At 55.8% G+C, this 26,686-nt stretch overlaps 1 protein-coding gene across 1 annotated transcript in view; it reads right to left on the bottom strand.

Moving 5' to 3' along the window:
- Positions 1-26,686, bottom strand: part of ITPR1 (inositol 1,4,5-trisphosphate receptor type 1) — a 351,525-nt gene that overhangs the window by 48,266 nt on the left and 276,573 nt on the right. Inside the window, exons 48-54 of the mRNA XM_075998552.1 lie at positions 25,984-26,094; positions 23,443-23,538; positions 20,379-20,501; positions 18,961-19,065; positions 16,986-17,178; positions 10,547-10,669; positions 3,383-3,558 (exon numbers count right to left, since the gene is read on the bottom strand). Coding sequence (XP_075854667.1) covers positions 3,383-3,558; positions 10,547-10,669; positions 16,986-17,178; positions 18,961-19,065; positions 20,379-20,501; positions 23,443-23,538; positions 25,984-26,094 — 927 coding nt within the window. The remainder of the gene's footprint in view (positions 1-3,382; positions 3,559-10,546; positions 10,670-16,985; positions 17,179-18,960; positions 19,066-20,378; positions 20,502-23,442; positions 23,539-25,983; positions 26,095-26,686) is intronic.

The following is a 26,686-nucleotide window of genomic DNA, read 5'->3' as shown; positions in this document are numbered from 1 at the left end:
CGGCCCCACGGCCTCTCCCCCGTCCCCGCAGCCCCGAGACGGCCCTACGGCCTCTCCCCCGTCCCCGCAGCCCCGAGACGGCCCCACGGCCTCTCCCCCGTCCCCGCAGCCCGGAGACGGCCCTACGGCCTCTCCCCCGTCCCCACAGCCCCGAGACGGCCCTACGACCTCTCCCCTGTCCCCACAGCCCCGAGACGGCCCTACGGCCTCTCCCCCGTCCCCACAGCCCCGAGACGGCCCTACGGCCTCTCCCCCGTCCCCACAGCCCCGAGACGGCCCTACGACCTCTCCCCTGTCCCTGCAGCCCCGAGACGGCCCTACGGCCTCTCCCCCGTCCCCGCAGCCCCGAGACGGCCCTACGGCCTCTCCCCTGTCCCTACAGCCCCGAGACGGCCCTACGACCTCTCCCCCGTCCCCGCAGCCCCGAGACGGCCCTACGACCTCTCCCCCGTCCCCGCAGCCCCGAGACGGCCCTACGGTCTCTCCCCCGTCCCTACAGCCCCGAGACGGCCCTACGGCCTCTCCCCCGTCCCCGCAGCCCCGAGACGGCCCTACGGCCTCTCCCCCGTCCCTACAGCCCCGAGACGGCCCTACGGCCTCTCCCCCGTCCCTACAGCCCCGAGACGGCCCTACGGCCTCTCCCCCGTCCCTACAGCCCCGAGACGGCCCTACGGCCTCTCCCCTGTCCCCACAGCCCCGAGACGGCCCTACGGCCTCTCCCCCGTCCCTACAGCCCCGAGACGGCCCTACGGCCTCTCCCCTGTCCCCTGCAGCCCCGAGACGGCCCTACAGCCTCTCCCCCGTCCCCACAGCCCCGAGACGGCCCTACGGCCTCTCCCCTGTCCCCTGCAGCCCCGAGACGGCCCTACGGCCTCTCCCCTGTCCCCTGCAGCCCCGAGACGGCCCTACGGCCTCTCCCCTGTCCCCTGCAGCCCCGAGACGGCCCTACGGCCTCTCCCCTGTCCCCACAGCCCCGAGACGGCCCTACGGCCTCTCCCCCGTCCCTACAGCCCCGAGACGGCCCTACGGCCTCTCCCCTGTCCCCTGCAGCCCCGAGACGGCCCTACAGCCTCTCCCCCGTCCCCACAGCCCCGAGACGGCCCTACGGCCTCTCCCCTGTCCCCTGCAGCCCCGAGACGGCCCTACGGCCTCTCCCCTGTCCCCTGCAGCCCCGAGACGGCCCTACGGCCTCTCCCCTGTCCCCTGCAGCCCCGAGACGGCCCTACGGCCTCTCCCCTGTCCCCTGCAGCCCCGAGACGGCCCTACGGCCTCTCCCCTGTCCCCGCAGCCCCGAGATGGCCCTATCGTCTCTAGCCCGTCCCCCTGGATTCTCACGACACATCACTGCTGAATGAATTTTCTCAAGAATACTTTTTTGGCCGGGCGCGGTGGCTCACGCCTGTCATCCCAGCACTCTGGGAGGCCGAGGCAGGAGGATCACTCGAGGTCAGGAGTTCAAAACCAGCCTGAGCAAGAGCGAGACCCCGTCTCTACTATCAATAGAAAGAAATTAATTGGCCAACTAATATATATAGAAAAATAAATTAGCCGGGCATGGGGGCACATGCCTGTAGTCCCAGCTACTCGAGAGGCTGAGGCAGGAGGATCGCTTGAGCCCAGGAGTTGGAGGTTGCTGTGAGCGAGGCTGACGCCACAGCACTCACTCTAGCCTGGGCAACAAAGCAAGACTCTGTCTCAAACAAAAACAAAAACAAAACCAGGAATCCTTCTTGGTCTGCACCATGTCTCGAAGCTCTCCCGGCGCTCCCCATCGCTGGGGACAGCGTCTCCCAGCACATTTTATATGACACCAAGCTCGAGTGGCACTTAAAAAAAAAAAAAAAAAAAGCCGTGGGCCAGTGAGTTCGGGCCATGCGAGGACGCTGCCTTCCTCCCGTGCAGACCCAGGCTCGGCGCCAGCACACTGAGGTCTCTGGGAAATCTGCGGTGACAACAGCTCTAGCTGGGCCGCGCCCGCCCACACGGTCCCAGCACCGGCCCTCTCTTCCCGTGACGTCCGCGACCCGCAGCGCACGCGGGGAGCGCTGGCCCGTGGGGCGAAGTCCACTGTTTTCCCCCAAAATTCAGCGCCACAGGCGACTTGCACCGAACCCGTTCCCTCCGATCACTGCGTAACTCGACTCTTCGTGGCCTCTTGACAGCACCCCGCTCCCCCACGCCCCGCCGCTCAGCGCCGGCCCCGCTTTCTGGCCGGACGCCCCCACGTCCCTCCCACCCTGGGCCTACCGGCTGGCCCGCGCCGCTGGACACCCAGCGCGGCACATTTCCTGTTGCCCCGAATTGCTATTTTAACCCTTTTTGCAGTATCACTTCCATTTTTGTGCAGAGACCTCAACTTCCTTAGACGCTCAGGGCAGAAACTTCTGGAAGGCATTTTTAGACGCCCCCGCCCCCACACCCAGTGCCTCAACGTGTCCGAATTTTCTCCGTCCCTTCCCCGCAGAGCTCTCCCGCCCGCGGTCTTGCATCGGCCGGCTCCGTCTCCTAAGGCCCCTGCAGAGGCCCTTGGCTTCCGTCCTCGAACAGCAGCGGGACAGCGTCCCCAAACGTCACCACCCACTTTTGAAGGACTGTCCTTGATTCTCCTCGTCCCTCTCTGCCTACCTGCTCCCCTGTGTTCCGACAGTCCCTCTCACCCCCACTCTCTCCACGCGGCCCTCCGCAGAGCTGGGTGCTGTGTTCGCATTCTGTGTGACTCGCCGGCTCACATCCGACCGGGCCGGCGACCTAAAACTCAGCTGCAACCACTCTTCCCGCCTGCCCCCTCGGGGAGACACTGCTCCCCACAGCCAGACCGCCCACGCTGGAGGGAGCACTGAGAGGCTCCTGCCCCACGAGAAGATCAGGAGGGGCCGCTCGCGGTGGCTCACGCCCGTCATCCCAGCACTCCCGGAGGCCGAGGCGGGAGGATCGCTCAAGGTCAGGAGTTCGAGACCAGCCTGAGCAAGAGCGAGACCCCGTCTCTACTATAAATAGAAAGAAATTAATTGGCCAACTAAAAATATATATAGAAAAAAACTAGCTGGGCATGGTGGCGCATGCCTGCAGTCCCAGCTACTCGGGAGGCTGAGGCAGGAGGATTGCTTGAGCCTGGGAGGTGGAGGTTGCTTTGAGTGAGGCTGATGCCACGGCACTCACTCTAGCCTGGGGAACAGAGCGAGACTGTCTCAAAAAAAAAAGAAGATCAGGGGATCGGGGGGAGGTAACCACCTGCCACCATCTCTTGCTTCTGCTAATTTGACAGCTGCCCCAACCACACCGCCCTGGACTGGCGGCAGAGGCCAGCCTTCTCGGGACCCGAGCAGAGGCCACTCTGTCTCACGTGCAGAGCAGTCGGCGGCGGGAGCACGCCCGTACTTACGTTGAAAGCTCCCAGGAGAAACAGCGTGGGCTGCAGCCCGACCGAGAAGATGAGCCGGAGGATGGTGGAGGCGATCAGGGCCCGGATGCCGTGGGGCTTGGGCAGGGCGATGACGATGGCCAGGGAGATGAGCATGGCGGTCCACAGGAGGCCCGACCAGTGCGGCTCCAGCGTCCCTGGGGGGACACAGGGCAGGGCTCTCGCACCGCGCCGCGGGCCCGCGACACGCCACAACAGGCTTCGTGCCGTGCCCGCCCACCACCCTTCCGCCTCCTCTGTCCCAACCTCCCCTCCATGGCCCTGCCCCAGATGCGACCGGTCAGAGCAGGGCTTGCTTTCTTTTATTCTTTTTCTATAAATTTCATTCTTTTTTATTTTTGTCTTTTTCTGCCTCCCTGTGATCTTCTATTTGGGTTAAACAGAGCGGGTTTCCTGACCCCCGAGCCCTTGCACCTGCTTCTTCTGCCTGGAAACTTCTCCTCCGCCTCCTATTTCACCTTAGGAGCCGGCTCGGATACGGCCTCTTCTAGAAAGTCTCCCCTGCCCCTTCCTCCTCCTAACAAGCCAGGTGACCCCTCCTTCTCCGTGCCCCGCACCTTCCGGTCACCCCTGTGGGGGACCGTTTTCTAGTGGTCAGTTTCCCTGTGTGTCTCTCCAGACTCCGCCCACCCGAGAGAAGCACCGGGCTGCCCAGTAGGCGCTTGCCAGATGCTTGTTCGAGAAATAACACACGCACACGTGTGACACGCTTCGCTCTCAGGGAGGCGTGGCAGCCTGAACTTGGTTTTCTATTAAGAGGATGCAAAGCCGTAATCCTAGCACTCTGGGAGGCCGAGGCGGGAGGATCACTCAAAGGTCAGGAGATCGAGACCAGCCTGAGCAAGAGCAAGACCCCGTCTCTACTAAACAATAGAAAGAAATGAATGGGTCAACTAAAAAATATAGAGAGAAAAGAAAAAAATGAGCCGGGCATGGTGGCGCATGCCTGCAGTCCCAGCTACCCGGGAGGCTGAGGCAGGAGGATCGCTTGAGCCCAGGAGTCTGAGGTTGCTGTGAGCGAGGCTGACGCCACGGCACTCTAGCCTGGGCAACAGAGTGAGACTCTGCCTCAAAAAATAAATAAATAAAAATAAATAAAAGTGCACAAGGGAACACTGCAGGGCCTGAATCAGCCTGCTTCACTGGAAGGAGGACGCGACTTGGTGGCAGGAGCCGCATCCTACAATTAGATCACCCTCGTAGTCAAAGAGCTTCTACCAGTTTTTGTCATCTCCTGCTACTGCAAGTTCTATTTCGAGTGTCCCACGAGACGGCTCGGTTACATAACGTGAGCCAACACGGCTAAAAATACAGTTCTGTAAAACACTCATTAAAAAAAAAAAACAACCCTATTCGAATGCTGTCACATTGTGAGGCTCCTCCGAATGTAAACAAGCGGCGCTACAGGGTGAAGGCCACTTACATAAAGGGGTTTCACTTCTCCCTAACGGCCCGGACCGCAGTGCCACCCGGGAAGGGACACCTTTGCAGGTGACAAACTCCTGGACTGCCCTGCTTCACCTCGCCCACGCCTGATGAGATGTTTTCCCCTGAAGACCTGCCCTCAGCCCAGCCACTTACCTCTTCCCCTTCCATCGTCTTGAAAGGGAAAAATCAGATTAGAAATGGGCACAAAGAGACGCTTTTCAGAAATTCAAGAAGCGGATATGCACAACTGTCACTTTGTGAGCATTTAACAGCCGTCAGGCAAGTGCACTAAAGCCCTGCACACTCTGGGAGGCCGAGGCGGGAGGATCGCTCGAGGTCAGGAGTTCGAAACCAGCCTGAGCAAGAGCGAGACCCCGTCTCTACTATAAATAGAAAGAAATTAATTGGCCAACTAAAAATAGATACAAAAAATTAGCCGGGCATGGTGGCACATGCCTGTAGTCCCAGCTACTCGGGAGGCTGAGGCAGGAGGATCGCTTGAGCCCAGGAGTTGGAGGTTGCTGTGAGCGAGGCTGACGCCACGGCACTCACTCTAGCCTGGGCAACAAAGCGAGACTCTGTCTCCAAAAAAAAAAAAAAAAAAGCCCTGTACGCTGGCTATCATTTTCGAATCCCCTTAGCCGCCCTAGGAGGTTGGCACTGTTACCTCCATTTTACTCTAGAGGAAACTGAGTCTTGAGTCTCACGTCTTGCCCAAAGTGACAAAGGGATCAGCTGGAGGCTGCCTGCGAGGTGGATGGTCCTTAACCGTCATTAAAAAAATAATCCAGGCCGGGCGCAGTGGCTCACGCCTGTAATCCTAGCACTCTGGGAGGCCCAAGCAGGAGGATCGCTCAAGGTCAGGAGTTCAAGACCAGCCTGAGCAAGAGCGAGACCCCGTCTCTACTATAAATAGAAATTAATTGGCCAACTAAAAATACATAGAACAAAAATTAGCCGGGCATGGTGGCGCATGCCTGTAGTTCCAGCTACTCGGGAGGCTGAGGCAGGAGGATCGCTTGAGCCCAGGAGTCTGAGGTTGCTGTGAGCGAGGCTGACGCCACGGCACTCACTCTAGTCCGGGCAACAGAGTGAGACTCTGTCTCAAAAAAAAAAAAAAAAAAAACAATCCATGCATCATTGTAAGCGTTAAATTTGGTGAATCTTATGCAGTTCATATAGTCGTGTAACCTCCGAGTGTGACTGTCACCACAACCAAGATGCAGAACATTTTTGCCACCCTAACACATTTCCTTGAGGCCAGGCGTGGTAACTCATTCCTGTAATCATTTCAGGAGGCTGAGGTTGGAGGATCGTTGGAGGCCAGCCTGAGCAACATACTGAGACCCCATCTCTACAAAAAATAAAAGACTTAGCCAGGCATGCATGTGCCTGTAATCCCAGCTACTTGGGAAACTGAGGCAGGGGATCTCTTAAGTCTAGGAGTTCGAGGTTGCTGTGAGCTATGACGACGCCACAGCACTCCATCCAGCCCAGGCAACATAGCAAGGCTCTGTCTCAAAAAAAGAAAAAGAAAAAGAAAAGAAGTTTCCTTGTGCCTCTTTGCAGGTGATGTCTTGGCCACTCCTAACCCAGGCTACCACTGATCTGTCTTGTCACTATAGTTTTGTACTTTGTAGAATTTCTTAAAAATGGAAAAAGTAATCATACTAGTAGGTAGTCTTTTGTGTTTGACTTTTTTCTCCTAGCAAGTTTTTAACATTCGTCCAGGTTATTGTGTGTATTGACATTTTGTTCTTTTACTGTTTGAGTATTCTACAATATGGATGTACTACCATTATTTATCCATTCGACAATTAAGGGACATTTGTGTTCTTTCCAGTTTGGAGCTATTACAAATAATGCTACCGGGAGCGTTCAAGTACACTTCTTGGAGCGAACGTGTTTCCATTTCTCTTGGACAAACACATGGAAGTAGATTATTGGATCCCAAGTATGTGTTTAACTTTATAAGACATTACCACACTGTCTTCCCCAGCAGAACATGAGACCTCCGTTTGCTGCACTCACCTCCAATACTTGGGACTATTAGTCTTTTATAATTGAACCATTCTAGAAGGTTCGTGGTGGTATGTTGTTGTGGTTTTAATATGTCCCTGACAACAAGTGACGCTGAATATCTCTTTATGTGCTTATTGACCATGTGTACATCTTCTTTTGTGAAGTGTGGGATCGAATATTTTGCCCATTGTTTTAATTGCGTTTTTATTATTGAGTTGTAAGAGTTTTTTGAATATTCTGGACATAAACCTTCTATCAGATATACGTTTTGCAAATATTTTCTCCCTGTCTATGGCTTGTTTTTCATTTTCTTGAGTGCTTAATCACCATTTTAAACAGACTCTTAAGTGGATTAATAAAATGTGGTATATGTATACCATGGACTACTACTGAGCTTTAAGAAAAAATGGTGAAATAGCACCTCTTGTATTTTCCTGGATAGAGCTGGAACCCATCCTACTATGTGAAGTATCCCCAAAACAAGCACCACGTGTACTCACCAGCAAATTGGTATTAACAGATCAACACCTAAGTGGACATATAGGAGTAACATTTATCGGGCGTCGGGCAGGTGGGAGGGGGAGGAGGAGACGGGCATATACAAACACAAGGAGTGAGATGTGCACCATTTGGGGGATGGTCACACTTGAAGCTCTGACTCGAGGGAGGAGGAGGGGCATGGGCAATATACATAACCTTAATATTTGTACCCCAATAATATGCTGAAATTAAAAAACAAACAAACAAAAAACAGACTCTCAAGATGATCTCAGTATAATAAATGTGACCAGTACAATGTAAGTACCCAAATCCCGAAGAGATCAGTGTAAAAATGCTGTCTCCCCTTTATAAGAGTGGTGTTAAAAAATAGTGCTGGATTCCAAAAAACCAACTTTAGAAGGACATCTTTGAGACAGTTGGAGAAATCTGAATTTGGACAGACTATTACAGGATTTGCTGTTAGTTTTGTTAGATATGATAATGGCATGATGATTATACATATTTTAAAATGTCCTTATAAGTTAGAGATGCACACTGAAATATTTATGGACAAAAAACCAAGATGCCTAGACTTATTTAAAATGTTTCAAAAAAATGCAGCAGGGGGATAAATGAAACAAGATAGGCAAAATGTTAACTGCTAAAGTTGGGCTGATAGGTTCATGGCAGTTCATTACACGGTTCTTTCTACTTGTGTGTATATTTGAAAATTTCAATAATAAAAAAGTTGAAAATGCAGTACTGCATTTGTTTTAGTCATCATGGCAGGCTACACCTGGACAGTTTTAAAGATTCATCTAGGTTGTTGGGTGTATTGGTATGTTATTCTTCTTATCACTGAGTATTCCACAGTATGGATAGATATCAATTTATTTATCTACTCAGTAATTAATGGACATTTGAGTTCTTCCCAGTAAGCAATCTGAAGCTGCCCAAGTTTCATGCTTTTGAAAGACTGCACGACTCATCAGTTCTGAAATAAAGGGGGAAGAAACGATACTTCTGAAAAGGAGCTTTTAAGGCCACTGGTGTTCTTGGGAGCCACGAATCTTGTAAGCCACAGAACCACACACACGACAAGGTCACCATACACATTCAAGAGGGACATTTTGGAAATCCTGTTTGTAGTATGCAACAAATCCTAACAAATACTGATCTCAAATACTTTCAGGTCAACAAACCAGATCTTGTTTCTACGCAGGGTTAATACAAGCCTTCTCCTGAAGGTAGTTAGAATCGAGTCCAGAAAATGCCCTCAACACATCTTACAGAAGGAAAAAAGTCCCTCTAAGAGTGAATTTATGTGTTTGAGGTGATTTCAGTCTCTATTATAAGGGAAAAGGCTCTACAGGTCCAATCAACTTCTCTTCCCTCCCACGAGATCTAATTATGCTTTCAGTTTAGTCTATCAGCATGAAGTTCTGAAACCCGTAATTCCGAAACAGGAAGTCTTGACTCCTACAGATCAGTGGAGCTGATGCCACATTCAGAACGCACCGTTTCAGCGTTGGAAGGATCCCGAACAACCACTTCATCCAGTGGGTCTCAAACTTTGATGAGCCCAGATTCTGACTAGGTTGGCAACTCTTTCCCCTGAATGCCACGGGACTTTGTGAAGCCAGGCCGAAGTTTCACCGCCACGGGCTCAACTGAAGCATTTCTTTATTATTTTTTTATTTTTTAACTTCTTTGTCTGTTTTCTTTTTTTTTTAACTTAAGAATCTGAAGGAGGAAGCAGCATTTCTTGACACAGAGCACAGCGAGCCTCGGGGAGGCGGCCTGCCCAGAGCCCCGCGGCAAGTGCGCGGCAGGAGCCGCCCCGGACACGGGTCCCTGGGTCTCTCAAGTGCAGGAACTCCGCCGCGTGAGGCTTGTCGCTGCAGAGCAGGGGCTGCCAACGCCCCGTCCCCAGACACGGGCCTGAGTGCTGCATGCAACAAGTGACCGGCGAAAAAAGGACAAGGCCAATAACAGAAATCGATCTGAAATATTTTTCAGGAAACAGAGGCAACGTGAAAACACACCCAGCGTACTGGCTGAATGGTCTGCTGCGAGCAGCGTGGGGACTTCTCCGGGGTGGAAGGAGACCGGCCTCTGTCACAGCCCACGACCTCCCTCCTGACCCCTTCACCGCCACACCTCCGCCGGCTCGCAGCCTGGTTAACGCGGACGGCCCCTCGCAGAACACTCTGCAGCCCTGTGCTCCCGTCCAGTCTTTTCGGACGTGGGCACTCAAGTTTCCTGACATGGCATGTGACAAAAAAAAAACACAAAAAAAACCCTGGACTTGTGTTTAGGTTGTGCTTTGGGGGGAAAATCATTCACAGGGCGCCTTCAATGCTACGCAAGTCCAAAGAGAAAAACTCTCAAATGGGTGAGTTAGATATAGAAGCATTATACAACATGTCGTCACTTTCAAATTGGTCCTTAGATTACTCTTTTATTTCATTTTAATTTTTTGAGACAGAGTCTCACTCTGTTGCCCAGGCTAGAGTGCCGTGGCGTCAGCCACGCTCACAGCAACCTCCAACTCCTGGGCACAAGAGATCCTCCTGCCTCAGCCTCCCAAATAGCTGGCTTAGCTAAGCACCACCACGCCTGGCTAATGTTTTCTGTATATTTGTTTGTTTGTTTGTTTTGAGACAGAGCCTTGCTCTGTTGCCTGGGCTAGAGTGCTGTGGCATCAGCCTCGCTCACAGCAACCTCCAACTTCTGGGCTCAAGTGATCCTCCTGCCTCAGCCTCCCGAGTAGCTGGGACTACAGGCATGCGTCACCATGCCCGGCTCATTTTTTCTATATATTTTTAGTTGGCCAATTATTTATTATTTTATTTCTATTAAATAATAGAATTTATTTCAATTAATTTATTTATATTCCTAGTTGAGACGGGGGTCTCGCTCTTGCTCAGGCTGGTTTCGAACTCCTGACCTTGAGTGATCCTCCTGCCTCGGCCTCCCAGGGTGCGAGGATCAGAGGCGTGAGCCGCCGCGCCCGGCCCGCATTTACATTACGTCACGTGAGATTCCAAACTGAACGTGTGGCGGCAGGGACAACCTCATCTTGCTGGAGAATGGAGAGCCGGGGCCCTACACGCTGCGCCAGCACTTCCAGGGAGGTCACGGCGTCCCTGCTGGCTGCTGCTAGTGGCTTCCTTGACTAGACAGACACGGTACCTCCTCGGACGCCCTTGAACGGGTAGAAGAAGGCGACGAGCAGGTTCATGAGCACGGCCAGGTTGAAGGAGATGCTGCTCCACACGGACATGTTCCGGGCGCACCAGTATAGCACGGGCTGGGCTGCGGGCACAGAGACGGGCGCGTGAGGCCGGGACCCCGCTGGGACGCCGGGACGGCAGCGCAGCAGGCCCCCTCCCCCACCGCGCTGGCCACGCAGGCCCACCCTTGTTCCCAGTCTCTGCCCTGACGGTCAGAACAATCGTGGCCTGAGAACATGGCACACCACGACACCAGACTGTTGTTCTGTTTACTTACTGGGACGGAAGACGTGTCGGGGACAAGGAAGAAAACCCAGAGTCTGCACCACCCGTTGCAGAATCTGGGGTCACACTGAGCCCCGGTCCCCCCCAGGGCTCCAGCGCCAGATGAGATGCCCAGAGAGACCCCAAGAATTCTAGTAGCTTTCTTTTGTTGTTTTTTGAGACAGAGTCTCACCCTGTTGCCTGGGCTAGAGTGAGTGCTGTGGTGTTAGCCTCGCTCACAGCAACCTCCAACTCCTGGGCTCAAGCGATCCTCCTGCCTCAGCCTCCCGAGTAGCTGGGACTACAGGCATGCGCCACCATCCCCGGCTCATTTTTTCTGTATATATATTTTTAGTTGGCCAATTAATTTATTTCTATTTATAGTAGAGACGGGGTCTCGCTCTTGCTCAGGCTGGTTTTCAACTCCTGACCTCGAGCCATCCTCCCGCCTCGGCCTCCCAGAGTGCCAGGATGACAGGCGTGAGCCACCGCACCCGGCCTCAATTAGCTTTTCAAGAGTGCGAGGAGTTTTCTGCCATTAATTTCTAATCATAGATAGAAGACATTAAAAAAAAACAAGTAAGATGAAAATTTAAAAAACTAACTAACTAAATGAATTAGAGTGTGGGTTGCTGGGCCGCGGCCCGCCTGGGGCTGGCCCCACGCCACACTCCTCCCTTGCTCACAGCACTCGCTGACTTGCAGGCGCCCAAAAGCGAGACGACGGTCCCTGTCCCGACCTGGAGTCATCTGCCATTTCCCTGAAGCCGGATGATCCTTCCTGGGGACGTGGGGACCAGTGGGAGCGCGTGGCCGGCTGTGTGGCGGCGCGGGGCGACCAGCTCCACGGCCAACGGCGGGGAGCCTGCGGCACCGAGGCGCACGGGCACCCTCTGCCACGCGCACAGCTGCACCTGCGCCCCGTTTCCCACAGGGGACCCCACGCTGGCTGGGCGCCTCAGCCTTGCAGCAGCAAGCCCGCGGCCACGCCTGGCTGCAGCGGCGCCTCCCTTTCCCCAAACTCTTTTCGGGGGTGCCTGACACTCAGGACAACGCCCAGAAAACAGACGTGGCGGGAGCGATTTCCGAGTCCGTGCCAGAGGCCAAGTTTCCACGACGGTCTCCCTGAACACCGTCTCCCGCCGGAGAGAAGCCTCTGGCACGTGAGAGTGGACCTCTGTCGTGCCTTCCTCTCTCCCAACGAAGCCATCATTTCGCTTTGGGACAGCGGCCAGTGGCATATCCAGCGGCCCTGTAATCATGCTCGTGGCAGCAGCCACGCCTTGGGAGCTTCCATCCAGAATAAAATTACAGCGCAATTAAACAGAGCCCTGGGTAATTCAATAATTGCTCCTATCACGTCTGCACTTAGTAACAGGTGTTTCCAAACTGTGGAGTTTAAGAGCTATAAGAGCAGCCATCCAACTTTAAAATCCCTCCTTGTACAAACGAGGGAAACTGAGGCACAAGAAAGGGTGGGGGGAAGCTGTGGTGATCACATTAGCCAGGTTAGTGATCCTCTGGGGCCAGTGACGGGGATAAAGATAAGTGACAGGCCGGGTGCGGTGGCTCACGCCTGTCATCCCAGCACTCAGGGAGGCCGAGGCGGGAGGATTGCTCGAGGTCAGGAGTTCGACACCAGCCTGAGGAAGAGAAAGACCCTGTCTCTACTATAAATAAAAAAAAAAAAATTAGCCAAACTACTATAAAAAATTAGCTGGGCATGGTGGCGAGTGCCTGTAGTCCCACCCAGCTACTCGGGAGGCTGAGGCAGGAGGATCGCTTGAGCCCAGGAGTCTGAGGTTGCTGTGAGCGAGGCTGACGCCACGGCACTCACTCTAGCCTGGGCAGCAGAGTGAGACTCGGTCTCAAAACAAAAAGTGACTTGTGTCATAACTCACGAGAGGAGCCGACCAGGACCCATCGGGTCAACACCAGGTAGCAATGTACTTTTTGTGAGTTAACTGCTGAAGCAAGTTAGGGCGAGACGTTTATCTGCTCTAGAAATAGCAGGCGCTTCCGGTGCTGCTTCTGGGACCGAAGCCCAGTTCTGATCTGGACAGGAAACCCCAGAAGAGGGCGGAGAGATGAATGGCAGGGAGCTGGCACCGGCTGAAGCTGCGTGGCGAGCACGTGGGAAGGTCTGCCGTCCTCTCCACGTGAGCTCACGCGCGCAAAGCTCACGCAGGCCGGGCGCGGCGGCTCACGCCTGTCATCCCAGCACTCCGGGAGGCCGAGGCGGGAGGATCGCTCAAGGTCAGGAGTTGGAGACCAGCCTGAGCAACAGCGAGACCCCGTCTCTACTGAAAATGGGAAGAAATTAATTGGCCAACTAATATATATAGAAAAAATTAGCCGGGCATGGTGGCGCATGCCTGTAGTCCCAGCTACTCGGGAGGCTGAGGCAGGAGGATCGCCTGAGCCCAGGAGTCTGAGGTTCCTGTGAGCGAGGCTGACGCCATGGCACTCACTCTAGCCTGGGCCACAGAGTGAGACTCTATCTCAAAATCAAATTAAAAAAAAGAGGGAGGACGGAGAGTCAGAGCGAGAGCGACGCGGACGGGGAGCAGCTCTACGGGGCGCTGCGGGCCATTGAGGCGGAGGAGGAGGCCAAGGGCCGAGGGGGCGGGCAGCCTCCAGAGCTGGGAAAGGCTGGAGCCTTCAGAACGAACACAGCCCTGTAGACGCCCTGATTTCAGCCCAGTAAGAAACTTCTCAGACTTCTCGTCCCCAGAACCGTAAGATGATTAATTTATGTCGTCGCCAGCATCAAACTTGGTGGCGATTTGTCACAGCAGCAATCGGGGACCGGCACATCTGCCCGTTCCCTCCCGTGGCTCAGGCTGCGCCGTTCCAAGTCCTTCTAGGTGCGGTTCAGACCCCGCCTTTGCTGGGAGGCCTCCCTGTCCCGAACGCTTCCACCGTGTGCCAGCGCTTGATGACAGCTCCGGTCATCATCGGCATGACAGCCACTCACAGGCGTGCCTGTGCTGCCTGCCCACTGCGGGTGGCAAGTCCCGCAGGAAGGACGCACAGCTCAAACGTGGCTGAGTGCCCCACCGTACCTGGGAGCACGGTTTCAGCTTGCTCGGGGCTAAAAGTTGGCTGGATCGATGCACCTGCCGCACTGAAGGTGCAAGGCCACCGCCCGCAAACACAGGCAGCTTACGCGACCGCAAACCAGGGCCTCTCTTGGGAACTTCGTGCCTGTCTTTTTGTTTGTTTGTTTTAAAGGAACTGAGCCTCGCTCTCAAAAGCCCTGGCCTCCCTGTGTGCTGATGGGCGCGAAAACCATAAGGGAAAACCCCAAGCAAGAGAATCGCCACATCCAACTCGGCCTCGGTTGTCCCTCACCCTCTCCTGGCGTTCCTAGCCCATTGTTGCGGACACAAAGCAGGGAAGAGCGTTCAGGGAGAGCAGGGCACTGGGGCTTTCGACCCTGCATGAGGAAATGCGAAGCAGCAGCCTGCGTCTCAGCCCCTACCTGTGGCTTAGTCCCAGCGACACGTTTACCGCGGACCGATGACCCTCTGCGATACCCGGGAAAAGATAAAGCCACCACATGAATCAGCCAGAAAAAAAAAAAATCTCTTCCTGCAGACTTATCAGAAGAGAAATAAGCTACTCAGAGGGAAAATTTTCATTTTAGTTGCACTTCTAACAAGTCCGTTCCTCCCCTCCCTAAAGATGCAAATCATGTTTAATTCAAGTTATTATTTTCCATTTCTCTCTTTCCAGCAGAGAGCTCTGAAGCCAATTAAAATCTTTCAGTTGACAACTACAGTGGTGCTGAAGCTTCCCTGAAACAAAAACTGTTTTTTTTTCCTAAAAAAAGGAAAAGACTGAAATAATACGGGGAAAGTATTAGCTACAGGGTAGCCTGTCTCAGAACGATGAGGCGGCCACGCTGGACACACCAGCCAGGCCATCTCCATTCCCCACTGTCCAGGTGAGGGCCTGGGACAGCCACGTGCCCCGGGCCACAGAGCCCGGGGGTGGCAGCAGCAGACTGGAACTGAGACCGCCACTCCGGGGCGGAGGGACTCCTACTGCCCAGACTGCCAGTGACGGCTCCTCAAGAGGGAAAAGGAGAGACCTCTCGCCAGAAAAGGTGAAAAGCTTTTTGTTGGTTCACAAGCTTTGGGACAGCCCACAGAATACACACGCACACGCACACGTGGCGACGCCGTCCTGAAAGGATGCTGTGCTCAGCGGGCTCGCAGACACGCATGCACTGACGGGCCAAAATGACGGCTGAGCAACCATCAAGGGAGTGTGGACAGGTGCACTCAGGATTGTCGCCTAATGCTAGAGCCACGGGCCATCCCAGTGAACGACAAAGCAACCAGCGACTTCCCTCCCTGCGTGAGAGGACAGCCGAAGACAGGAGATGGGCCGGGCTTACGGCTACCTTGCTCTGGGGACCCTTTGTGCTCTTACTGTCCGAGCTTGGTGCCGCCGTGGCGTGCAAGCGTGCGTGATGCCTGCGCTGAAGGGTCTTAGAGGACCCACAGCAGGCTCTGGGGACGCCCCGATACTGGGTCTCCTGAGGTCCCCACTGGGGGAGCCAGGCACCCCGGCCTGCTCTAGAGCCCCTGGCCCGAGGCCAGGGGCCAGACACGGAGCTGGGCGGGGGAGGCTTTGGCCTGGCCGGGCATTGCACAGTGTTTGCAAGCGCTGGGCGCAGAGGTGGCCCTTGGAGAGGGCCGAGAACTCGGCAGCGGAGGGAAGGGGTGGGGACAGGGCTTCTGGCAGACCTGCGCACACACCCCTCTCCGCCACCAGCCCAATCTGGGGCTGCAGGGAGGGGCAGGGAGGAAAGGCAAGAAGAGACGCACAGTAAGGGAGGCAGGTCTGCCCCTGCTCGGATTGGCAGGGAATCGGGGAAAGGACAGAAGCTTCCAGAAGCTGACCTCCAACCCAGCTCTCGTCCAGCCCCGCCCCACAGAGAGCTCCAGACACCACCCACTGTCGCTCGGACCCAGGGTTTCAAATAAAAAACAAATCTGGCTCCTGACTCACAGATAGAAATAAAGCCCGATCCTTTCTAAGTCAGTCTATGCAGCCAGTGCCAAGCGCACTGCCAGGACCGAAGGATCCCATTAAAACCCCAGTGACAACCAGGAGCAGGGAGCGGCCCGGGGAAGCCCTATAAACCTGTCCCAGATGAGTAATTTCCACCCGGCTGGCTGGGTTTCGCCATGGGACTCGCCGGTGAGCCCCGGTGCCTCTTGCGGGGCACGACTCCCCTGCCTGTGACATGATCTAGGGTCCACAGCGCGAGACCTGTGAAAGGGAAAACACGGGCTCCGAAGCAGGTGTGCCGGTCCATGAGCCACCACGCCCTCCGATTTCCTGCTCAAGCGAACCCTCCCGTGAGCTCAAGGGCCTGCCCTTTCCTCTTCTCTCTCCTGGCTTTTATTTTCTACATAGAGACGGCAGAAAGAGGCCTCTTAAAAGTCATCTAGGGTGACAGGGCGTCGTGGCTCGCGCCTGTCATCCCAGCACTCTAGGAGGCCGAGCGGGTGATTCACTCGAGGTCAGGAGTTCGAGACCAGCCTGAGCAAGAGCGAGACCCCATCTCTACTATAAATAGAAAATAAATTAATTGGCCAACCAAAAAAATATATAGAAAAAATGAGCCGGGCATGGTGGCGCACGCCTGTAGTCCCAGCTACTCGGGAGGCTGAGGCAGGAGGATCGCTTGAGCCCAGGAGTCTGAGGTTGCTGTGAGCTAGGCTGACGCCACGGCACTCACTCTAGCCCGGGTGACAGAGTGAGACTATGACATACATACATATATACAGTCGTTCATTCATTCATAAGTGAATGAACGAATGACATCTAGGCAGCTCCCCAGTCACGTCAGACCCTGCCGGGAGGAAGGCTTTCCGGGGGAGCGGCTGAGGCAGGAGGGGCGATCAGCTACAGAGGCGTGGGGGGTCCCTGGGGCGGGGTCGGCGCGCCATCACAGAGGACGGCAGCCCGGGGACGGGCGCGCCATCACGGGAGACGGCAGCCCCGGGGACGGGTACGTGATCACGGGGGACGGCAGCCCCGGGGACTGAGCGTGCCGGCCAGGCGGGTCCGGGAGGCGACAGCCGGCTCGCGGCCTTGCCGCGCTGCCCACCCACCTCTCAGCTTCTTCTGCCAGTTCATCTCGTTGAAGAGGTCCTCGGAGCGCAGGAAGAAGTCGTTGATCTTGCTGCCCTGCTCGTCCCGCTCCGTGGTGTAGTAGATGCGCAGCTTGGACTCCCGGGTGAGGAACTCGCAGATGCCGGGCACCGGGAACACGATCTGCTCCATCGTGCGGTCCAGCCTGACGATCTGGGGGGGCGCGGGAGTCAGCCCTCCCTCCCCCCGGGACCCGCGCCCTGACGATCTGGGGGGGCGCGGGAGTCAAGCCCTCCCTCCCCCCGGGACCCGCGCCCTGACGATCTGGGGGGGCGCGGGAGTCAGCCCTCCCCCCGGAACCCGCGCCCAAGACGCGAGCCTGCGAGCTGCAGGGTGGACGCAGCATCCAAGGCCAAGTACGGCACCATCCTCTCTCATTCTACAACCCTGGACTGGGCTGGGCGTGGGGGCTCACGCCTGTCATCCCAGCACTCTGGGAGGCCGAGGCAGGAGGATCGCTCGAGGTCAGGAGTTCAAAACCGGCCTGAGCAAGAGTGAGACCCCGTCTCTACTAAAAAATAGAAATTAATTGGCCAACTAAAAATATATAGAGAAAAAATTAGCCAGGCATGGTGGCGCATGCCTGTAGTCCCAGCTACTCGGGAGGCTGAGGCAGGAGAGGGATCACTTAAACTCAGGATTCTGAGGTTGCTGTGAGCGAGGCTGAAAACATGGCACTCACTCTAGCCCGGGCAACACAGTGAGACTCTGTCTTAAAAAAAAAAAAAACAACTGAAGACCTACACATACCATTCTTTTTTCTTTTTTAGCAGACTTAAAATGGAGAGTCAGGAGAACACAGTCTCCTAGCGGGCTGCGGGCCCTCGCACCCCCCCCAACCCCACCAGCCCTCGCCTTCCCCCCGGCGAGCCCAGGGCCTCCCTGAGATGAGCCCGAGCTTCTATGCCCCTGTGACGTCAGGTCACCAACACCTGAGGCTTGTGTTTTAAGCGCTCTAGAGGAGCACTGGCCCTTCAGCCAAGCCGCTAGGCAGTGACAGGAAACCAGGGACATTTGCTCACATGCACGGCACGGCCGGTGACCAGAGACAGGACGCAGAACCCAGACCCTGAGACACCCGTCAGAACGCTTTCTCCAAACGTCTCCACTCTGGACATTTCCTATTGGCCCAACGGAGCCTGCTAGTCCTTGCAAAGCCCCGTTCCACCACTAACATTGAACTCGTGCATTTCCTAAGCAGCAAACACAAGGCACTAGCGAGTCCCTCATGTTCTAGAACCTGCGGATGGAAGTCTGCGTTCTCTCTCCCGGATGCTAAGAGACAACGCAGGTCACATAAAACGCACCCGTGGGCCCAGGGACCAGGCCGGTCGGGACTAACACTGCAGCTCTGCTACTGGTCATCGGACCAGCGACACCACCCCTCTGAGCCTCATTTCAGAGTTTTCAGAGACTAAGTTGTTTGTTTTTTTTTCTAGAGAAAATGATAAAGCTTCATTGAGAGAATTTAACGAGTCAAATTTGCAATGTAATGGCGATGCATGTGGCTCCGGCTTGTCTTCTAACCTACGCCTGCCGACCACCTGCTTCTGGAATCTTCCTACGCCCTGGGCAGAGTCCCACACCACCCCGAGAGACCTGGCTGCTCTCCCCCGAGCTCAGCGCCCCGCCTCGGGCCCCTCGCCTGGCTTAGACTTTCCCCGCCACCTGAGTCTGCGCTCGGGTGCCGCGTCTTCAGGACGGGGCTCCCTGACCCTCCAATCTGCAGCAGGCCCTCTGCTGGGCCACCTCAGGATGTCTTCCCGCCTGTCCCCGCGGCCCAGTGACAACGTGCAGCGAAGGAGGCGCAGGCACCTGGGCGTGCTCGCCGCCCCCTCCCGGCCAGCGTCTCGGCCGGTGCGGGACCTTCAGCACCCAGGAGGTGCTCAGACCACGAGTGCGCGCCAGCCGCGGGGCAGGCCCGCCCGCGCTCACCTCGATCTGCGCCGTGTGCTTGGCGTAGAACTCCAGCGCTTCGTCTCCGTCCACCTGGCCGCCCGGCTTCAGCATGCTCTGCAGCTCCTTGTTGTGCCGCGCCAGCTAGCACACGGGGACACAAAGACGGGCTCGCGCTCTCTTCCCGACAGGAAGAACACGAGCTGCTGTCCAACTCTGGGAATAACGAGAGTGCATGGCCGGGCGTGGCGGCTCGCTCTTGTAACCCTAGCACTCTGCAATCCCAGCTCAAGGTCAGGAGTTCGAGACCAGCCTGAGCAAGAGCAAGACCCTGTCTCTACTAAAGATAGAAAGAAATTAATTGGCCAACTAAAAACATATAGAAAAAATTAGCCAGGCATGGTGGCGCATGCCTGTAGTCCCAGCTACTTGGGAGTCTGAGGCAGGAGGATCGCTTGAGCCCAGGAGTTCGAGGTTGCTGTGAGCCAGGCGGACGCCACGGCACTCTAGCCCAGGTGACAGAGTGAGACTCTGCCTCAAAAAAGACCAAAAACCAAAAAACATAAGTGCATGATAACCAGCGGCAAGCCAAAGGGCAAAGGCACCAGGAGGCTCGCCGGTGCCCATCAAGGAGTGCCTTGCACAGGAGCTGTCTGGGGACCTTGGTGGAAAAGCCTGGAAGGCTCCTGGCCACGTATAAGGTCGGTGTCCCGACTTGCAAGCGAGACGGGAGGGGCACGGGTTTTTTGCTCAGCCACGGAGCCCCCACCCGAACCCGCAGCGGCCGGACGCCGGTCACGGAGGAGACGGGGGGGGGGGGCAGGAGGCCGTCTGGAAGTCCCAGCCGGCAGCAGGGACCTCAGCCCCACACCACCATCGTTCCACATCTCGTTCCCATCCCCGAGTTTCCAAGAGGAGAAAGGGACAGGAAGCCCGAGCCCCACCCCGCAGGGTCGCGGCCTGGCCCCGAGCGCCAGAGCTCAGCGCACGTGCACACCCAGAAAGAGGAGGTCTCTCCCAGCACGCAGCCTCTCGGGGAGAGAAGCGGCCAGACGCGGCACGTGGGTGCCAGGACACCCAGTGCCGTCGCACCCCAAGGAGGGGAACTGAAGGAAGTCGCCACGGCAAGTTCCCACGGACTCCCAAACTCGGGGACTGAGACTGTTGAGAGAGACTCATCAATGTCTATAAAAGCCCAAGACTCCTTTCAACTGTCTCCAAAGTCGTCAACGTGTCACTGGCTTGGGGACGGACGCAGTTAAATGGCCCCGCGACCCCACCGCGGGAGAGAAAGGGAGAAGTCGTGGACTCGGCGCGCTGGGGCAGGTCGCCGAAGCACCTGCGAGCCCCTCCCACGGGCACAGGCAGCCCCGTGTTAGACGCCTGAAGGAGGGAGACCAAGCGGGGCGGGGCGCTGTGGCCACGGGGACAGGGTCTGGGGACAGGGCCGGGGCTACCTGATGGGCCAGAATGTAGATGTTGTGCCCCACGTTCCTGGGGGAGGCAGCTCCGTCCTCGCCGTTCTCCCCGTCCTCGAACTCCACCTCCCCTTGCAGGTAGGCCTTCTTGATCACCTCCACCTGCAAGGACGGGCAGAGGGACAGCGCCCTGTCTCCAGGAAGACCAGGCGACGCCAGGTGGACCGCACGCACACGGGCCGGCCCCCTTCCCCGGGGCAGACACTGCCGGGAAGCTCAGCGCCCTTCCCCACCAAGGCCTGGACACCTTCTAGAACCTTCTAGACATTGTCACGGGCAGTCGGTGCCCATCAACCTCCACGGACATGACCAGGGAAACTCGCAGTGGGCTCACGCCCTTCTACTTTAGAAAGGGACGATGGATAGAAAAATACCTCGAAATGACACAATATCATGTAGAATGTGGACTACACAAGCCGGATTTTTCCTACCTGTACACTTCCTCCCATCGGCTCGCCCTACTCCCACCCCTGGCCACCTCCGGAAAAACTAATACGAAACCCACTAAGCTTTTAGAGTAAGTGGGTGAAACTATTCTCTGATTCTGAATTGTTTTCCCTGTCCCCCATGGTCTGCTACACATGAGAGTATTAAACAATAGCATGTTGGGGCGGGCGTGGTGGCTCATGTCTGTCATCCTAGCACTCTGGGAGGCCGAGGCTAGAGGATTGCTCAAGGTCAGGAGTTCGAGACCAGCCTAAGCAAGAGTGAGATCCGGTCTCTACTAAAAATAGAAAGAAATTAATTGGCCAACTAAAAATACATAGAAAAAAAAATAGCTGGGCATGGTGGCGCATGCCTGTAGTCCCAGCTACTCGGGAGGCTGAGGCAGGAGGATCCCTTGAGCCCAGGAGTTGGTAGTTGCTGTGAGCTAGGCTGACACCACGGCACTGTAGCCCGGGCAACAGAGTGAGACACTTATCTCAAAAAATAATAATTAAAAAAAATAATAATAGCATGAACTGGTAGTAATCTACTGAGCACTTACTATGCGCCAAGCACTAGGTGCGGTACTTTGACATTCTTAAATGCTCACAAACATTTTATAAAGATATCAGAGAGTCCTTCTTTTATTTTCTTTTTTTTAAAAAAAGGAAAACAGAGTCAAAAAGGTCAAAGATAAGGAAACAGAGTCAAAGAGGTTAAAGGACATTCCTGAAGACACAGCCAGGGAGCTGGGATTTGAACTTGGCCCGGTTAGCCTTCACAGCGGCTCGGCTCTGTCCCGAGAACCCACGCACGTGGCTCACTCGCACGCAGCACCAACTGCTGGACCCGTCTTGCTGCTCCCGTCTACACCTCGGTTTCCTGGGGAGCAGGGACTGGACCCGCGCCTATCTGAACCCCGCTGACCCCGCCTGGCACTGCGCCCAGACAAGTGCTGCGTGGCCAGCACGAATCAAATCCACGCCTCCTCTCTGGTGACTCAGCAGGCACTGCGGGCTCCTGCACTGCCGCGGGCCACGGCTCGGACGTGTGGGCACCCAACAGCAAGCACGCAGAGGGCACGCGTGTCGGGACAGACACCACGCCAGGCCCTGCAAACACCTTTGCAGACAAGAGCCTACTCTCTTGTTCTCCTGCCAGTCCTCTCTGATGCCAAGCCCAACAGCTGACAGGTCCCACGGACAGACGTGAAGGGCTGCACGCCCAACACACGTGTGTAAATGCATGCAATGACACACGCACTGCATGGGATATCAGCCTCAGAACTGGGTGTGGACGTTTTCCAAAACCACCGAAGCCAGGTCCTAGCCCTAGCCCTAGCCCTAGCCCGAACCCTACCCCCAGCCCTAGCCCAAGCCCTAGCTCCACAGGCCAGTCTGGAGCTAGGATTAGGGTTAGGATTAGGTCCTAAGACCTAGCTGGGGCATGTTCTTGACTCTTGGTTCGTGGGACCCGGAATGGGGTCTCTGCGAAGTCATCCCGTCCCTGCTCAAGAAGGACAAACCCTAAACGCCCCAGTAACCCGCGGTTACATAAGCTGTTATGTAAACCGGGAGAGGACTTCCACCTCCCTGACCCCCGAGATCAGAGCTGGGCTGCTCTCGACTGTACTTAAAGGACACATAAAGGGACTTCAGCCTGGCCCCAAGAGTGCACTCAGGGCACCAGGAGGCAGAAACGCCTTGGTGGCCTCATTCATGCCGGTCAGTTACGGGTTACTGCACGGGGCAAAGTCCCGAGCGCGAGCGTCTGTCCTCCACCGAGCAGCCGGGGCCGAGGGCGGCCAGCCGCGCGGTTTGCGGCTCTGACTCCCAACCTGCAGTCGCAGCCAGCCGTGGACAGCACCCCCTCGGGAGCAAACCGGATCCTGTTTTGTTTTGTAAGAAGTGAACACTGGCATCCAAAAAAAACCCCCTCTCCTGTTGCCCAGACTCCTGGCCCCGAGAGGGGACGCGAGATCTTTCAGCACCAGACGAGGACACGGCTAAAACGCCAGCCGTCAGCGAGGAACGAGAAGGGGAGGAGCTCTGACCCACCGGGGGGTGACTGCGTGCCAGGTGCCATGCCAGGACCTGATGGGCATCTTCAAAGCAGTCTTCAAAGCAGCCGCCCCCGACCCCCACCCCGGTCACACTGTCATCCTCGCTTTATGCATTAGGAAAATGGGGCTCAGAGAGGTCAAGTGACTGCCCAAGGTGACCCAGCACCACAGGCAGAGCGCTACGGACTTCAGCTCAGGTCTGCGGGGCTCCCTGACCGCGCTCTGCACACCGTCCCCGGGGAGGGGGGAGGGGGAACGGGGAAGGGGGACGGGGAGGGGGGATGGGGGACGGGGGATGGGGGGACGGAGGAAGGGGGGACAGGGAGGGGGGAGGGGGCCGGGGCGGGCGGCTTCCGAACGCGGTTCGAGCTCAAGGTGGAGGACAAACCACCACGCACTCAATCCGATCCTCCACTTCTCAGGGAAGGGCTGAGTTAGATGCTCTCTGTACTTGTGATCTGAGGAACCTTCTAGAACGAGCCAAGGAAGCAGACCCTGTGTTGGCCCCAAGTACTGCTCGAGGCTCCCCGGCGCGGGGCGCGGGCGCCGACTCACCAGCTCCTTGGGCCGCATGTTGTAGAGGATGCGCTCGGCGTTCTCGCTGTCGTGCCTGCTTTCCATGATGGCCAGCAGCAGCTTGGAGGCGTTGTTCTGCGCGGAGACAGGGCAGAGGGCGCGTCAGGGCTGCCGGGCGGCCGGCCTGGGCGCACGAGCCGCGACGGGCACGCCCTGCTCGCCACGGACATCACGGGCCACTGCCTGCGCCCGGCAGAGCCGCGCCACTCGGCCCCAGAAGCACGTGTGGCGGTGCGATCGGGCCACAGAGGGCGCGTGTCTGTGCAGGCGTGTGTCACACCTGCTGTTCGCAGGGGCAAGTCGCAGCAGACGTGGGGACTTCAACATGGGCGCCAGTGGATGCACTGCCACCCTGCCGACGACGGCGGCCAGGAAGAACCTGCTAGAGACCCACGATGCCTTGGGGCGGGCGTGGCCACAGACTCTGCTGTTCCGAGTTTCAGGCCAGGGAGGACAGGTGATAAAGGTGATTCCGCAGGCCGGGCACGGTGGCTCACGCCTGTAATCCCAGCACTCTGGGAGGCCGAGGCGGGAGGATCGCTCGAGGTCAGGAGTTCGAAACCAGCCTGAGCAAGAGCGAGACCCCCATCTCTACTAAAAATAGAAAGAAATTAATTGGCCAACTGAAAATATATAGAAAAAATGAGCCGGGCATGGTGGTGCATGCCTGTAGTCCCAGCTACTCAGGAGGCTGAGGCAGGAGGATCGCTTGAGCCCAGGAGTTGGAGGTTGCTATGAGCAAGGCTGACGCCACGGCACTCACTCTAGCCCGGGCAACAGAGTGAGACCCTGTCTCAAAAAAAAAAAAAAAAGAAAAAAAAAAGGATAATTCCTTCATGTCTTAAAATGTTTCTATCAGCCCTTATGACCCCTGATGTTATAACGAATACAGCAGATAATAACTTACAAAAGTGACCCAAAGGAATGCCGTATGCATGCCCCGTCATGATTTCCCATTACATTCCCCATGATCACCTGTCTACACCCTGCACTTCCTGGCTTGACCTCAATTTTAGGTCCTGGGCCTATCATCTGCGTGCTTCTTTGTGTGCAGGACTCGAGAAAGTTGTTGTTTTTTGTTTCTAGGGGTCTTTTTCCTCCCCAAACTGGGGCCACAGCAGGTGAGTCAGGTTGCTGTGTTATTCCAGGTCAGGAATTTCTAGAATAATCCATAGGTCACTGGATTAGTTGAAAAAAGTCACTGAGATGCTGACAGGAGCACATGAAATTCTGATTGTGTCCTTTCTGATAAATTGTGGCTAGGTACATGAGCTTGGAGGATTTTCAAGTCAATGCTAAAACACAATTTGTCGAAGTGAGTTAAAAAAACAACAATTGCACAGAAAAAAACCCATTCAAACTGCACATCCAAATCAATTATTAATTTAGACTCTCCATTCTAAATACTAAAGAAAAAATAAAAATCACTGTGCTACTCCTGTAGGTTTCTGTTAACGCCTCTCCAATGTCTTCCTGTCCCACCCTTTCTTGCAATAAATACAGATCAGGTTTTCAGCTAAACGCCGTGGTCCTAGACTCCTTCACAACGATCAAGTGCGGGCAAAGACAGGTCTCAACACGCCCCAGCACGGGAGCAGGGAGAAAGGCAATGCGCTCGGGAAGACCAACACGTTTCAAAACACGCTTCTGGACATGTGATGGGGTTCCAAGTTCAATTCTTACAATCGAATCTTTGGATTCTTATAGACAGAACCTTCGGGACCCCTTAAATATTGGGCGATGATGTGGAGGGAATGTGTAAGAGATCAACGTTTGGAATGGGGATCTCGGCGTCTCACATATCCAAGAGGCTGGCTTGCAAACGCAGCGGCTTATCAGCACCTTGAGGTCAGCACGTTCACTCCATAAAGCTCTGTGAGTGTCACGGGGGGGGGGGGGGGGGAAGGTTCCCCGAGGGTCAGTGGCTTCCGCATCGGCCACCTGCCGTCCTGTGTTTGCACCCAGCCCAGAGAAACTCACAGAGGCCTGCCGGCGCATTCGTGGTTAGTGTCATTTTCCTTATTTCAAACCAACATTATTAACCATCCTTCTGCTTAATCACTAACAGAATAGGAAAAGGTGTTCCCTTGATTAAACAGATTTTTTTTTTCCCTAGATAGGCTCGGTTGTACTATTCTTCAACTGGCCCTTTTTCCTCGGGCTGGGAAAAATACCCAGCGTCACAGAGAAAATGGAGTTCCCATTTCTCTCTCTGCGCCTTTCAGAAAAGCAAGGCTTCCGTGCTTGGATGCTGTTGGAGTTTTTGTTTCTCAGCTGTTGTGAGTGAGGAGTCCTCTTTGTCCCAGGCGACCTGAACGGTTGAAACGCTGCTGTCCTGCCCTGAGACCTTTGTTTTGGAAGGGAAAGGCTGAAGCTACACATTTCAGCGAAAAACCTGCAAACTTGGATGATTCGTCCGGTTTCAAAGAACCGGCTTTAATACTGAGCGTCACCACCCTGAGCCGAGACCACACACACAAGCGACTTGCTGCCACCTTTTGCGTCCAAATTCCTACTTGCCTTCAGTTCTAGCACAAGATCCATCCTCTTCTTCCCCAGGGGGTTGATGTCATTGAGAATCAGGGCTGTGATGATGTCGATGCCGTTGGACTCGTGCGTGGCGATGCAGTTCTGGCCAAAGACACACACACACACGGACGGTTACACAAACGCCCGTCACTCGACAGGCGTCAGGGCTGACCTGCCATTTCGACACCGTGGCTTTGCCCCTCCCGGCAACGTCTCTAGGGGACAGCTGCACATTTTCCGTGAGAAAGTGGTAAAAAAAAAAAAAAATGAAATAAAAGGCAGATGAGAATCTCTAGTTTCAGAATTAACAGTAAACAGGAGGAAAGTCCCAGGTGCTGCATGGATCCACACCGTGCGGGCACGGCTGGCTTTTGCTCTTAAAGGAAAATACAGTGTGGGACTGAGAACCGGGTCCTGAGCCCCCTTCCCCCCCTTTCGAGGTGTGTCCCCTTCTCTCTGCATCACTCGCTTCTCGTAGTTTGTGCTTGAGCGTCAAGGCTTGAGCTTGGAAAGCAAGCTTCCTGTTTCGTGCACACAGTACCAGAATTAATCACCTCCCCCCACGCCCACCCGGCCACCCCCGCCCAGGTGACACCCCCAACTGCAGCCCGAGCCACTCTGGCCTGTGCCTGCCTGCAGCAGGCCTCGGTCTGGCAGAAGGGCAAACTCGGGGGAACAAGGAAATTCACTTCGA

This window comes from Microcebus murinus, chromosome 28 (genome assembly GCF_040939455.1).
Source record: "Microcebus murinus isolate Inina chromosome 28, M.murinus_Inina_mat1.0, whole genome shotgun sequence".
Taxonomy (NCBI): Eukaryota; Metazoa; Chordata; class Mammalia; order Primates; family Cheirogaleidae; genus Microcebus; species Microcebus murinus.
The sequence above is the reverse complement of the archived record's forward strand: the minus strand, read 5'-3'. Positions and strand labels throughout refer to the sequence as shown.